Here is a 12008-nt window from a genome sequence, read left to right as displayed (position 1 = left end):
ACACAAGTTTCTTCTCCTTTGTTCTGCAATAAGTGTGGGGGCCCTGTCTGTGAAGACAGTGACCCTAGGAGTGCTTTGTAGTAGCATTTCCAACCACACAAAGAGAACCACCTTGGCCAACTCGTTCCAAACCACATCCCAGGATGCCAGATTATCACCCACCTAAACAAGTGCTGAAACTTATCCCCTCCCCACTTTCCTTGAAGGTAATTTACCCTTCCTCAAAACTTACCCTCTCAACCACCTACTGTGCAGAACAGCGTGGACACAGGAATCAGACTCGTACTCCAAAGAAAACAAATACAATTAAGAAAAAAATACGTCTCCATGAGACAAGACCTGTGTCAAGTTTATTACCTGAGATGTTTATTCCAAGGGGCTCAGCCTTTGCCCTTCCTTCTGTCTCAGCCTGAGACACACATCTATTTTTGGCAGGTTTATTGGCATGAGCTGGATGTTGAACCTGAAAGTGAGCAGTGCACAGAAGAACCACAGGCGCTCCTGACCGTGAGGGATGCAAACATCTCAAAAGATGGCATGTTTCAGTAGCGCAGAGCTTACCACGTCCTCTGTGAGATGCCAGCCAAGATTTGTAGATGTGAGTCATAATCCAAATTTTTCAGCTGCATCCAGGCTGTTCTGCCTACATTGCTTTTTAAAATCAAAGTTTCATGCTCTCCTCTGCCGCTATCTGTCTTCATGCTCCTTCCGCAGCCGCCTATTCTCTGTTTTGTCGTTGCTTCTATCTCATTTCCTAAAGGGTTGAAGAGTAATAAGTCCTCTTATCCCTTTTCTTGCCGCATCAGAGATTTCTAATAAGAAAACCAGGATGTTAAAGGCAGTTTCTGTGCAGCCACAAGAGCCCAGAGTGCAAGAAGCAGCATGATCCCCCCACGGCAGGACCCCAGATTAGCTGCCTGGATATGCATGTTCCAAACTAAGATTGCCTCATTTCTGCTGCCCAACAGGAAAGGACCTGGGGGTGCTGATTGACGGTGGCTGAACATGAGCCAGCTTGTGCCCAGGCAGCCAAGGCCTGTATCAGCAATAGTGTGGCAGCAGGACCAGGGCAGTGATCATCCTCCTGTACTCAGCACTGGTGAGGCTGCACCTTGAATCCTGTGTTCAGTTCTGGGCCCCTCACTACAACAGAGACATTGAGGTGCTGGAGCGGGTTCAGAGAAGGGCAATGGAGCTGGTGAAGGGCCCAGAACACAAGTGTGATGAGGAACAGCTGAGGAGACTGGGGGTGTTTAGTCTGGAGAAGAGAAGGCTCGGGGGGGGACCTTATCACTCTCTACAACTACCTGAAAGGAGGTTGCAGTCAGGTGGGGGTCAGTCTCTTTTCCCAAGTAACAAGTGATAGGACAAGAGGTAACGGCCTCAAGCTGCACCAGGGGAGGTTTAGATTGGATATTAGGAAAGATTTCTTCACAGAGAGGGTGATTAGGCATTGGAACAGGCTGCCCAGGGCAGTGGTGGAGTCTCCGTCCCTGGAAGTGTTCAAAAACAGTATAGACAAGGCCCATAGTGACATGGTTTAGTGGTGGACTTACAGTCCTGGGGTAACGGTTGCATGTGATGGTCTTAAAGGTCTTTTCCAACTTAGCTGATTCTATGATTGTATCATCACTTAAAACCCTCAACAACAAATGAACAGCTATTCCCTTGTATATTTTCTAAACCTCATTCAAAAAGCAGATAAAAAGATGGCAGCTCCATTTTTTCCAGGCCTCAGGAGGAGCACTATGTGTGCACCCTTTCTCCTCACAGCCCCAGAGAGGGGCTCCAGGCAGATATCTCACATTTGTTATGAGTGGGGAAGGCCACATCTGGCTCTAGGGCTGATCAAGGGTGAGACTGGAGTCCCTTAGGGCTTCTTTTCTCTTCCGTCAAAACCCAGCAGGTATCTCTCAAACATCAGTAGCAGCAGAACTCTCCCAAAGAACAGGAACCTCCCATTTTGCTCCAAGCTTTCTTTGTGGAAACTGTGTGGGTTTGGATTCTTCTTTTTTCTTCTTTTTTAAAAAATCTGAGTGGCAGACCAGGTATCAGACCAAAGCACAGACCTATCAATCACCAAACCCAGTACAGCAACTCAAGGGCTCCAGATGCAGTCTTCCGACTTCTCCAGCTCACTCTTTCTTGGAGGTTATTTCCCTTAAATTGGCAGTTAAAAGGTTTTCCACAGCAGTTCATATTTAACTGCATGGGATAGCACAAATACTAGTGAAAAAGTATGAGCAACAACATCTGATTTACATTGAAGACCCTCCTCCCTCCATGTACATCCTTAGCAATAGCTCCCTACATCCATCAGTATTAATACCCTTGTAGCTGTGACAGATCCGCGTTGGTCAAGCAATGTGAGCTGGCAGGGAAAGGCCAGAACTGTTTCTGTAATTATTGATAGCACACTCCAGAGCATGTTTATTTTTTCCAGCTGTATCTATTGCTGAAGCAGTTGGTATTACCTTTCTCCATAATTTTTGCTTGCAGGATGCTTTTCTCTGGGTTCTGGCAAACCAGCACCTGCAGACAGATTTACCACTACAGGAATGATGCTGGATCCTCATCTCAGCTCCTTTTTTACCCCTAGCACCATTAATTTGAGTAGCTGGGGGCTGCTCCAATATTCTGTGTGCCCTCCAGCACGTGTACAACACCCCTGCCACAAAAGCAAGCAAGCAACACCTTAAGCAGAACCACCAAGAAGCCAGATGTATCAGTTTCATGATGACTCAAAGACAGCAAGACAGTTCCAGTACAAATCTATTTGCAAAGAGAGATTGCATCAAATCCATAGATCTTGGCCATAATTTGCAGCCAGCTGGGCCAGCAGGGCCTCTTCGTGCTCTGGTTAAAGCCAAATTTCCATTGCCTTTGCTGGAAACACCTGCAGAGCAGAGCAGCTGTGCCAACCTTCCAGGGGCAGCAAGGCAGGAACAGCAGCCCCATGTGAAACTGCAGCAGGCTGCGTGAAACACAAACATCAATCCCGCGCTTGGATTGGACCAGTGTGGAAAGGGAACAGATGAGGAACCTCAGCAGCTGGGCTGGCAGGGTAAGAGCTACCTCCAAACTGAAATGCTGAAAATCAAGTGCTAAAACTGGTGCAAGTGGTGAGAGTAACCACATTAGCTGGGAACCTCGAAGTTGACCTTTGAGATCCCAACTGTGCTTTCTTCTTCATTTTTTGCCCATATGCTGTCACCTAAAGCACATCCCCTCCTCTTGCTTTCTGTGCTTCCTTGAACACATCCACACTGGGGAATTAATGGCCTGCCCAGTGTTGTTTGCTGCAAGCAACATCCCGCAGCAAACCACCCCTTCAATGAACAGTGTGTGGAAAACATGCAGAAAGGCACATGTCTTCCCGGGAGAGGGACTAAAGCAGCAACAAAGCCACTGAGTAGATAGAAGGCCTCCAAGAGAGACACCTTAAGTGGTTGTGTGTGGGTTCATTGCTCTATTGCTGACTGACATCAGGCTCTTTGGGCTCAGAGACATCTGTTTCATTTTAAATGGAAAACTCCTCCAGGGATCTCATTAGCACCATCACAAAAGACAGAAAGGAACTGGAGGTTGGTGGAGGGATGGTGGTAGAAAGGAAAACAGGACAGAAGCGCTGTCAAGCTGTGTATAAACTGGCAGGAATGGAGCCTGGGATCACTCTTCCCCATTGGGGCTGCTCCTTCCACTGTCCACAGGGTGACTGGTTGGGGTGGGGGACAACATCCAGGAGAGCAGCTCCCCAAAAGCTCAGCCTGATGCACCTACTCACCCACCTGCATTCCTGGGGCTGTTTTCCCCTTGCCAAGTCCCTCCTTCTGCTTTCATTCTTCCTGGGGTCTGTCCTCCTCCTGTCTCCCATCACTGGCTGGACACTGTTGTTTGTAGGGGACACTGTTGTTTGTAGGGGACACTGCTCTGGCCAAGTTCGTGCCTCTACAACTGGCAGCAGAGGACAAGGCACCCGTGGCTGTGTTTACAGTGGTAGGAGGTGCATCAGCTTTGTAAGGCAGCCGTCCCACTCTACACCGCTGAGGACTGGCTTGACACAGGATCCTGGCATCCCTACACATTTTAAGCTGATTGTTCCCTCAAAGCTGCTTCCATCTTTCTGAAGACTCCACTGCAAGAAAGAGGTGAAGTAGTCTGTGAAAGAGTATTTTAGTGGATCCAGAACATGGATAGATTCCCCTCTCTTGGGTTAAGAAAAGTCACAAAAGCAACAGACAAAAAAAAGCAAAGAACTCACAAAAATAGGAGGGAAAAAATCCAACTTAGTTAATTCAAAGCAACACATCCTAGTTATAACTACAAATCAGCTGAAGAAATTCAAACAGACTAAGTTAGCCCCCCTGTGCTATTGCTCACCAGAAGTAATATGCATTATTATGATGTCTTCTATGTAGCATCATAAAATGCCAAATGGGACTGTGCTTCTTTCAAGAACAGCCTGTTCAAAGCAATTGGTGAGTCTTGCTTGAAACACCTGGCAAGGGAGAGAGATGCATTCATCTCCCTGTGTCTTGAAGGAATCGAGGAGAGATGTTTATCAAGGAAATGAGTAATATAAATGGTTTGGCTTTCAGCAGACTTGGAAATACATAGAGCAGGTTCCAGCACAGGTTTGTAAAAAATTAATTAGCAGTGAGTGGGAAAAGGAGCGATGAGTATTATTCTCTGTGCTGCAGTCTTGTTTAACTTAATAAAAGTGATTGAACTGTAAGATTCCAATGAAACACTTTCTAATATTAAGTGTTTCTGCAGGAATGGAGGGGTTTCACAGAAGGAATGATCAGGTATTCTAAACCCTATCCTATTTCAGCTCCTAACACCAGATATCTGAGAAGACTGTCAGACTTGCCTAAACATTAAGCTTGTTTTGTTATCATTAAACATCAATGGGATTTTGGAGCCTAATTTATCTAGCTGAGCTCTGCTCTGCTTCTATAAGCATCTAATATATGAAAATCTGCCATAAACTAATTAGGTTTATTCTAAATTTTAATGAAAATCTAACAATAAAAGTTTGGAGAAGACAAAACTCCAAAGTTTTCCAGAAGGATTCTTTGATTTGCAAGCTGTGAAACAAAGCAAAACCTACATCAAAGCAGTGGGCCTGGCAACCCTGGTAAGGACTACAATGTACCTATCTTCTCCAACCCAAGTGTCTCTCTTAGAGCCTGATACCTCATTCAAGAACAGAACATTTATAACTGCAGACAGTAAAGCATAGCTTTAGTGACTGAAATCTGTCCAGAGAGAGATTGGACCTGGTTGACCACTTCAAAGGGCTCCCACATGCTGAGCAGAGGGGCCTGAACTGCAGCCCCGTGTGACAGCAGCACCCTTCACATCACAGCTTTGACAGTGGGAGCCCAGTCCTGCATCCCTTGTGCAGCTATTTTCCTTGGGATTCACTCCTGGATTCCGTAAGCACAAAGCAAAGGAAATTAGGCCTGCCAAATTCATAGCAATGCATCAAACTCAGAGAGCACTTTAAATTCCTCACCAAAACCAACTGCTTGGAATTAGGCCTTAAGGTTACCTCTTAATGTCATAGACAAGTGACAATCACTAAAACCCAAGCTGGGCAACCAGTGCAATGGGCCAGTTCCCACTGCAGTCAGTGCTCATCTTGCCAACTAAAACCAGAGCAAGAAAGTTCTGGGTATAAACAGCAACAGAGCTTAGAAAAAGCAAACCTTTGCTGTAACCAACACCAGATGAACCCTACTGGTGGGATGGCTCAGACATCTCACAGAACATTTTCCCTCATCCATCAACGCACCAGGAAAGTGATCACAAGGTCTTGTGCAGTGCCAACTAAGATAAGAGTGTACTCAAGCAACGAGCATTGGCTTTCTCTCTGTGAAAGCTCTGAGCTCAGACCCTATGGTAGCAGAAATCAGCAGGGGCTAATGTGTAGGGAGAAAGCTGGAGAAAGCAACGTTGCCCCTACAGAATCAACCAAGTGACACATAGCCTTGGGCATGCTGATATGCGAGCTCTGCTTTTCCCAGGTCTTCTGAATCTTACAGCAGGCAGCTACCAGAGCAGCTGGCACCAACTCCACAGCTTCCCTACAGACATCTCTGCAGAGCCCTTACTCATGAATCTATTTCAGGTTGCTCTTAAGCCACCTCATACAGACAGGAAAAAAATCCTCAATCTGTTCAGCTGGAGCGTTTGAAGTGTTAGAAACATCACTACGGTGATAAAGCTTTTTTATTTTCTTTTTTTATCCTTCCTGTTAAAAAAAATAACCTTCTCAGAAGCTGCATTTCCTCTCTCATAAAAACACACACTTTTTCTTGCTGAAAAAGCTCACCCGCGTTGCAGTCATGATCTGTGGAATCGTATGCCTGTAAGCAAACACACAGAGCTATGAGGCACCCTGTGGAGGCACAGGAGTTACAGTATCTGTCAGGTACAGAACAAAGTCTTAAGTTTCCTCCCTAGCTCTGAGGCATATTGTTCCAAGCTTGTTCAGTCAGTGTGTCATAGTCAACATCATCTGGACATACTTGCCTATGCAACGCTTGAATTTGGGCTGGACCACTGTTCAGCTGGGGTAGGGGTGCAGGTCAATTTAAAAGCTTGGTAGGTAATAAATCATCATGTTTGATGTCCCAGCAACAGACACCATATCACCCGTCGCCCATCCCACTTAGTCAACACAGCCTAAGCAGTTACATGGGGACCGCAGATGCTCCTTAAGCAGTGCTGCCCTGCAGAGACCAAGGTGGCAAAGTCTGCTCCAGATGAAACCCTCCACGGAATACGTGTGTTCAAGATGGTGCTAAGAAAACAGTTACTTTCTAAGAACATCACCTTTTTTCACAGTGAGAGCAAAGCTCCAATGACAGAAACATCCCAGTGTCTTGCTCACTTCTCGCATGACATGTCAGGGCCCTGTTCTGTCCGTGTTTGTTTCAAGAGGAATTGCAGGACATCATCAGAGAGTCCAGGTGTTCTCTTTATGTCTTCCAACACGACTTCTCCTTCAGCTGGCTTTGAAAAGCAAGCAGTAGTGGGGTGATTTGGAAAGATCTTACACCCATCTCTGTTCAAGACCACTTGGGCCATTTGCAGGCAACGCGACGCGTATTTTGTTCCATCCCGGCTTGATAGCTCTGAAATCTTCTCTGACAGACATCGTGATGCGGCCCTGTAGGCGGGATCCATTCTGTCTGGCCGTTTTTCACAATACATTTTGTAGAAGCCATCAAGAGATTTCCTGATTCTGGTATCTTCTGCACTATCATGTTCATACATGGAGGGGAGCGCAGCACCATTAGGTTTGGTGGGCTCACACAACCCTGCTTCTGGATAACATCTCATGCTTGCTTCCTCAGGGCCTCCAGCAGCAAAGCCTGCAGGAACTGCAGAGGACAGACTGCTCTCTCCTGCAAGCACAAGATCAATGAAACTGATTAGTCACCAGGACATCCCTGTGGCAAGATGGTTTTTTTTGTCCCTCCTCACTGCAGTCTGGCAAACAGGCTCTGTGCAGGAGCGAGCTAAGTACTGCTTTAAACCTGGCTGGACTACAGAGGGGCTTGCTGCACAGATTCATACAAGATGGGCTGTATCTGGGGATATCGCAGTTGTCCTGGCCTTGACCTTCTGCAGTGACTGAATCTACTCACTGGCACAGACTTCCCTCTGTTTCAGTTTTCTCCCTTCATCTCCAGGGTCTAATACTTCCCTTTTTATAGTCTCAATTTTACTCCTGCAGCACCATGTGCTGTCCTGTCCTCCAGCTTTTAGCCAGATCTAGAGCCTCCAAACCAACACTGTTATAGTGACTGCATGGAGTTTGGGAATGGGGACTGCAAAAGGGGACCTTGTGCTTCCCCGTGAAGTCCCAGGGGGTTGGAACTAGATGATTTTTAAGGTCCCTTCCACCCTAACCTTTATGTGATTCTATAACCAAATGTTCTCTGCACATACTGCAGCCTTATGTAAAGGCTGAGGACTCATTCTTGCCTAGCACTTCTCCTCCTTCCTTGCTGACCCACATCTCTGGACAACAGTCAGGCCTGCGGTTCTCTACTGCTCCAGTGCAAGCAAGGGGGATGCTTTGTACTTGCACATAATTAATATAGCATCAGCACAGAGACACTTGGTAATGACATGACCAGGATGATAAGCAAGCCACACACAGCTTCTAGTAGGAAGAGCCTCCATAAAGAGACCTTGAATTGGGCTCTGGTACCCAGTGAGTGCGTCTAACTGCAATCTCATCTCCAAGCCTGCTGCGCCACAGCCTGTGTGCCAAGCACCTGAGTCACCGACAGGAGAATTTTCCAGGGCTCAGGCAGAGGTTGCACAGCCGTCATCTGCAAGTTACATAAGCAGGACGCAGGAGTCAGAAAACAGCTTGGTCTTTTTTAATCCTGTGAAACAGGAAGCAGGGTGCAGCCCTTCGCTTTGGTAAGAGACCACATTCAAAGCAAATCTCAGTGCGGTGGCAGTAGGCTGTTCTTTCGCCCCCAGTAACACAAAGAGTCACCCTCGCCTCCCTGAGTGGTCAGAGACTCATTAAAATGAAATCAAGATGTCTCTGCAGCCACATTGTACATTGCCTCTTTCTTCCTCCCCCTACTTTCTATCTTTGATCTTTCTTTTCAATTTCACTTCATCTCCGATTCTGCAATTTAAAATAGAACTCTTCCTCCTTTTGCAATGTGTCATTTCCAATGCAGCACAAAGAAAAGCTTAGTGGCCTTCTTTTAACATCGATATATGCCATCAGAGTAGCAAATTAGAGCAAATCAAAGAGAACAGGTCCATTTTGCCTCAATAATCTCTCAGCCTTGGTGCCTACGTTGGGTTAGAACTGAAGGCTCATGCATCTCAGATAATTCAATCAAGTGGCACTTGTGCTCAGATCCCTGTAGCAATTGCAAACCCCTGTGCTCTGTTGTTGTCTTCCTATTTCTTACACATAGCTCAAAGCTGTATTTTGTGAAAGAGCAGCAGCTGCCTCCAGCTACAAATCTCACCCCTACATAATCTGGGAAGAACAAAATCCTGGTGGTTTCATCCTGTCAGGGGAGATCTTTGCAATCAATGCTGTTCCGCCTTACTCCCGCACTCCTAGATTGCATATTAGGAAAAATATCTTCACTGAAAAGGTTATCAAGCACCGGAACAGGCTGCCCAGGGAAGTAGTTGAGTCACCATCCCTGGAGGTATTTAAAATGGTTCAGTGGTGGGCTTGGCAGTGATAGGTTTCTAGTTAGATGTGATGATCTTAAAGGTCTTTTACAACTTAAACTATTCTACTTTATGCCAGTATGACCTATAAAGCAGCCATCCTCTGTGGAAGCACAATCCATTGAAGAAGTGACTGGTATATATTTCAGGGGGTTGGGGTTTGATTAGTCAGAAAGTACTCAATTATATTACTGGGAGAACAGTTTTCTTTCAGCTACTGATTAAAATTTATGTATATTATACTTCAACAGTAGGCCCTCTTAGTGGATACTTTTCCAGCAAAGCCTTCTTAAGGCAAGACATGGAAAGTTAGATGCAGAATTCCCAGAACCAATCTACCTCCCACAAAGTTGCATAGTTCCTCAACTTTCCTTACCATTTCCCAATACCTTCTCAAACTATGTGCCAACTTTGCAAATACACTCAACCCTTTTCCTCCCTAAAAGATATCAGTCAAGGTCCTTTCTCGACACCCTCTAAAGAGCTGATAGTGTTGTTGTAATGCACAGGTCTCCTGACTGATTTATAAACCACGGGGCACGAGCCCACCAGCTGGATGCCTGCAGGGTCCAGAAAGAGCTTCTCAGGTGGGGCACACGTACAGCACTCAAGCATGACACGTAGGCCAGCAAACACACTGTTAAAAGCAAAGGCAGCATTAAACTAATCAATCCCTTTTCCCTCTTCACACACTTGCACCCGTCAGGAAAGCAGGGATTCCTTGGTTGCACACAGCAGCGATGCTTCAAAGCCCAGACCTCTGTGGCTAGCTCTCAGCAGCAGGAAAAGTGTAGTTTTGTAAACAATTTATCCTTACCCATTCAGGGTGGCTGTCTCGTCCCTGGCAGTGTTCAAGGCCAGGTTGGACGGGGCTTTGAGCAACCTGCTCTAGTGGAAGGTGTTCCTGCAGGGTTGGAACTAGATGAGCTTTAAGGTCCCTTCCAACCCAAACCATTCTGTGACTCTATGACTCGTGTGACAAGACTGAGTAAAGGGTGGGGGAATGATTCCATGGCAAACTTCACAACACAGCTGTCACACACCCTTGTGTTGGCTTGGCCCAGCACCTACAGAAGTCAATGCAAAGACGAGCAGGGCTGAAAACTCACACTCCATTTGCCTGCAGTGGAGTTTCATCACCAGAGAATCTGCCTCAATTTATTTTTAGCTATTTTCACTCATTTATACTACCAAGTATGCATTAAAAGGAAAACAAAAAACACCAACAACAAAGCCCCCAAAAAATGAAACAGGCCATTACTCATGTCTTGTTTTTGTTCTCACATGATGGATAATCATCACTAAGAATGTATCTTATTTCATCTGCACCTCACTCCACGCTAATTAAAGTACAGCATTTGCAGCTTATTAGTAAAAGACCTAGAGGCTGATAAAAGGATATTCTTTGTGTTTATAAACCTGCTGATGAAAATTTAAAGTCTCCATCTGGTACAGGCACATAACCCTACCGCCTGAAGCACATAACCAAATCCTGCTTTGGACTTGGGCCACTTTCAGTGATGTAACAACTCTGCAATATTATTATTTGTACTTCTGCATTAACAGCTCATGAACTGGTTTGAGTCTCTGTGTAACTGTGTTCAAGCACATACAGTCAAGAGTGTAAAACAAGCCATCCTTCAAATAGCAGAGCTGCTACACTGCTGGCTTTCTCAGGAAAGAAAAACCACCACCACCACCACTTCACAGGCTGAGGAAAAGACTAAGAAAAGCAAATAATTTTTTTTTTAACAGAACTAAATTCATCTGGAGACATACAAATTGCAGTATAGTAACAGCCGTTATTCAAGTTCAACCAAATGTTGGTTAAGGGATCACAGAATGGTTAGGGTTGGAAAGAACCTTAAAGACCGTGTGATGCTAGAGCACATCCCTATGTTGTAAAATCAGTGATGGGACTCTTATCCAGAGTGTCTCAGAGTGACAGAGATTATTTAAGTACTCAGCTCTGATGGTGTACTGAGAAAACACGTGTCTGCTTCCTGCTACAGCCATCCTGCTGGCTGTGGAGGCCTGAAGGAACCATTAGGATCAGCTTGTCTGAACAAATGTCCCTGAACAAAGATTACCAGAGAACTGAGCAACACGACAGTAGAAAGGAAAAAACAAAGAAAGGAGAGAGCTATATGAGAGAGAAACTCTTTCCTTGGGTGAGACTATCCCAAAAGTCACCAATACTTTACTTACTCTTCCTGGGAATTGACGGGGCTGAGCATAACTGAATACAGCTTTTTTTCAGAGTAGCTGAAGAACAGAAGCAGGGGACATGTTATAGCTGGGGAGACAAACCAAGCTATGGACTCCCATGTCAGAACTTAAAATACTGCATTGTCCAAGGCACCACCAAGCTTTTATGCCAAGTTCAAGATCTGCAGGTGACCACAGATTCTGCCTCTTGGCACACTGCAGCTAACTGGTGCTCCCAAACTTTTCCTCAGAGAGGCAGACAGAAGACTGTCCTCTGTTGGTCACAAGAATTAGCCATTTCTTGCCCTGGACACCTCACCTGCCCTGGACACTGCCATCTGTACCTCAGCGTGCTCTTTCTGCCCACATGAGTCTTCTCCCCACTGTGCCTTGTTAAAGTCAACACATTCTCAACATCCACGGGCAATAATGAAGGACAAAGTCGTTTTGGTTGACGGTACCCATGAAAAAAGGATCATTCAGAAGTTCTCACAGATTGCAGTATTTCTCTTTTCCCATCAACCTGCCAGGACATATCTGGGTGAAAGCAGTTATCCACAAATAAG

General features: G+C 45.7%; 1 protein-coding gene across 1 annotated transcript in view; it reads right to left on the bottom strand.

The window, feature by feature from the left end:
• Positions 1-5372: 5372 nt before the first annotated feature.
• SHLD1 (shieldin complex subunit 1) overlaps positions 5373-12008 on the bottom strand; it is a 40810-nt gene continuing 34174 nt past the window's right edge. Inside the window, exon 3 of the mRNA XM_030490773.1 lies at positions 5373-7418. Coding sequence (XP_030346633.1) covers positions 6898-7418 — 521 coding nt within the window. The 3' untranslated portion in view covers positions 5373-6897. The remainder of the gene's footprint in view (positions 7419-12008) is intronic.

This window comes from Strigops habroptila, chromosome 6 (genome assembly GCF_004027225.2).
Source record: "Strigops habroptila isolate Jane chromosome 6, bStrHab1.2.pri, whole genome shotgun sequence".
In the NCBI taxonomy this organism is placed as follows: Eukaryota; Metazoa; Chordata; class Aves; order Psittaciformes; family Psittacidae; genus Strigops; species Strigops habroptila.
This window is presented reverse-complemented; position numbering and strand designations above follow the sequence as displayed.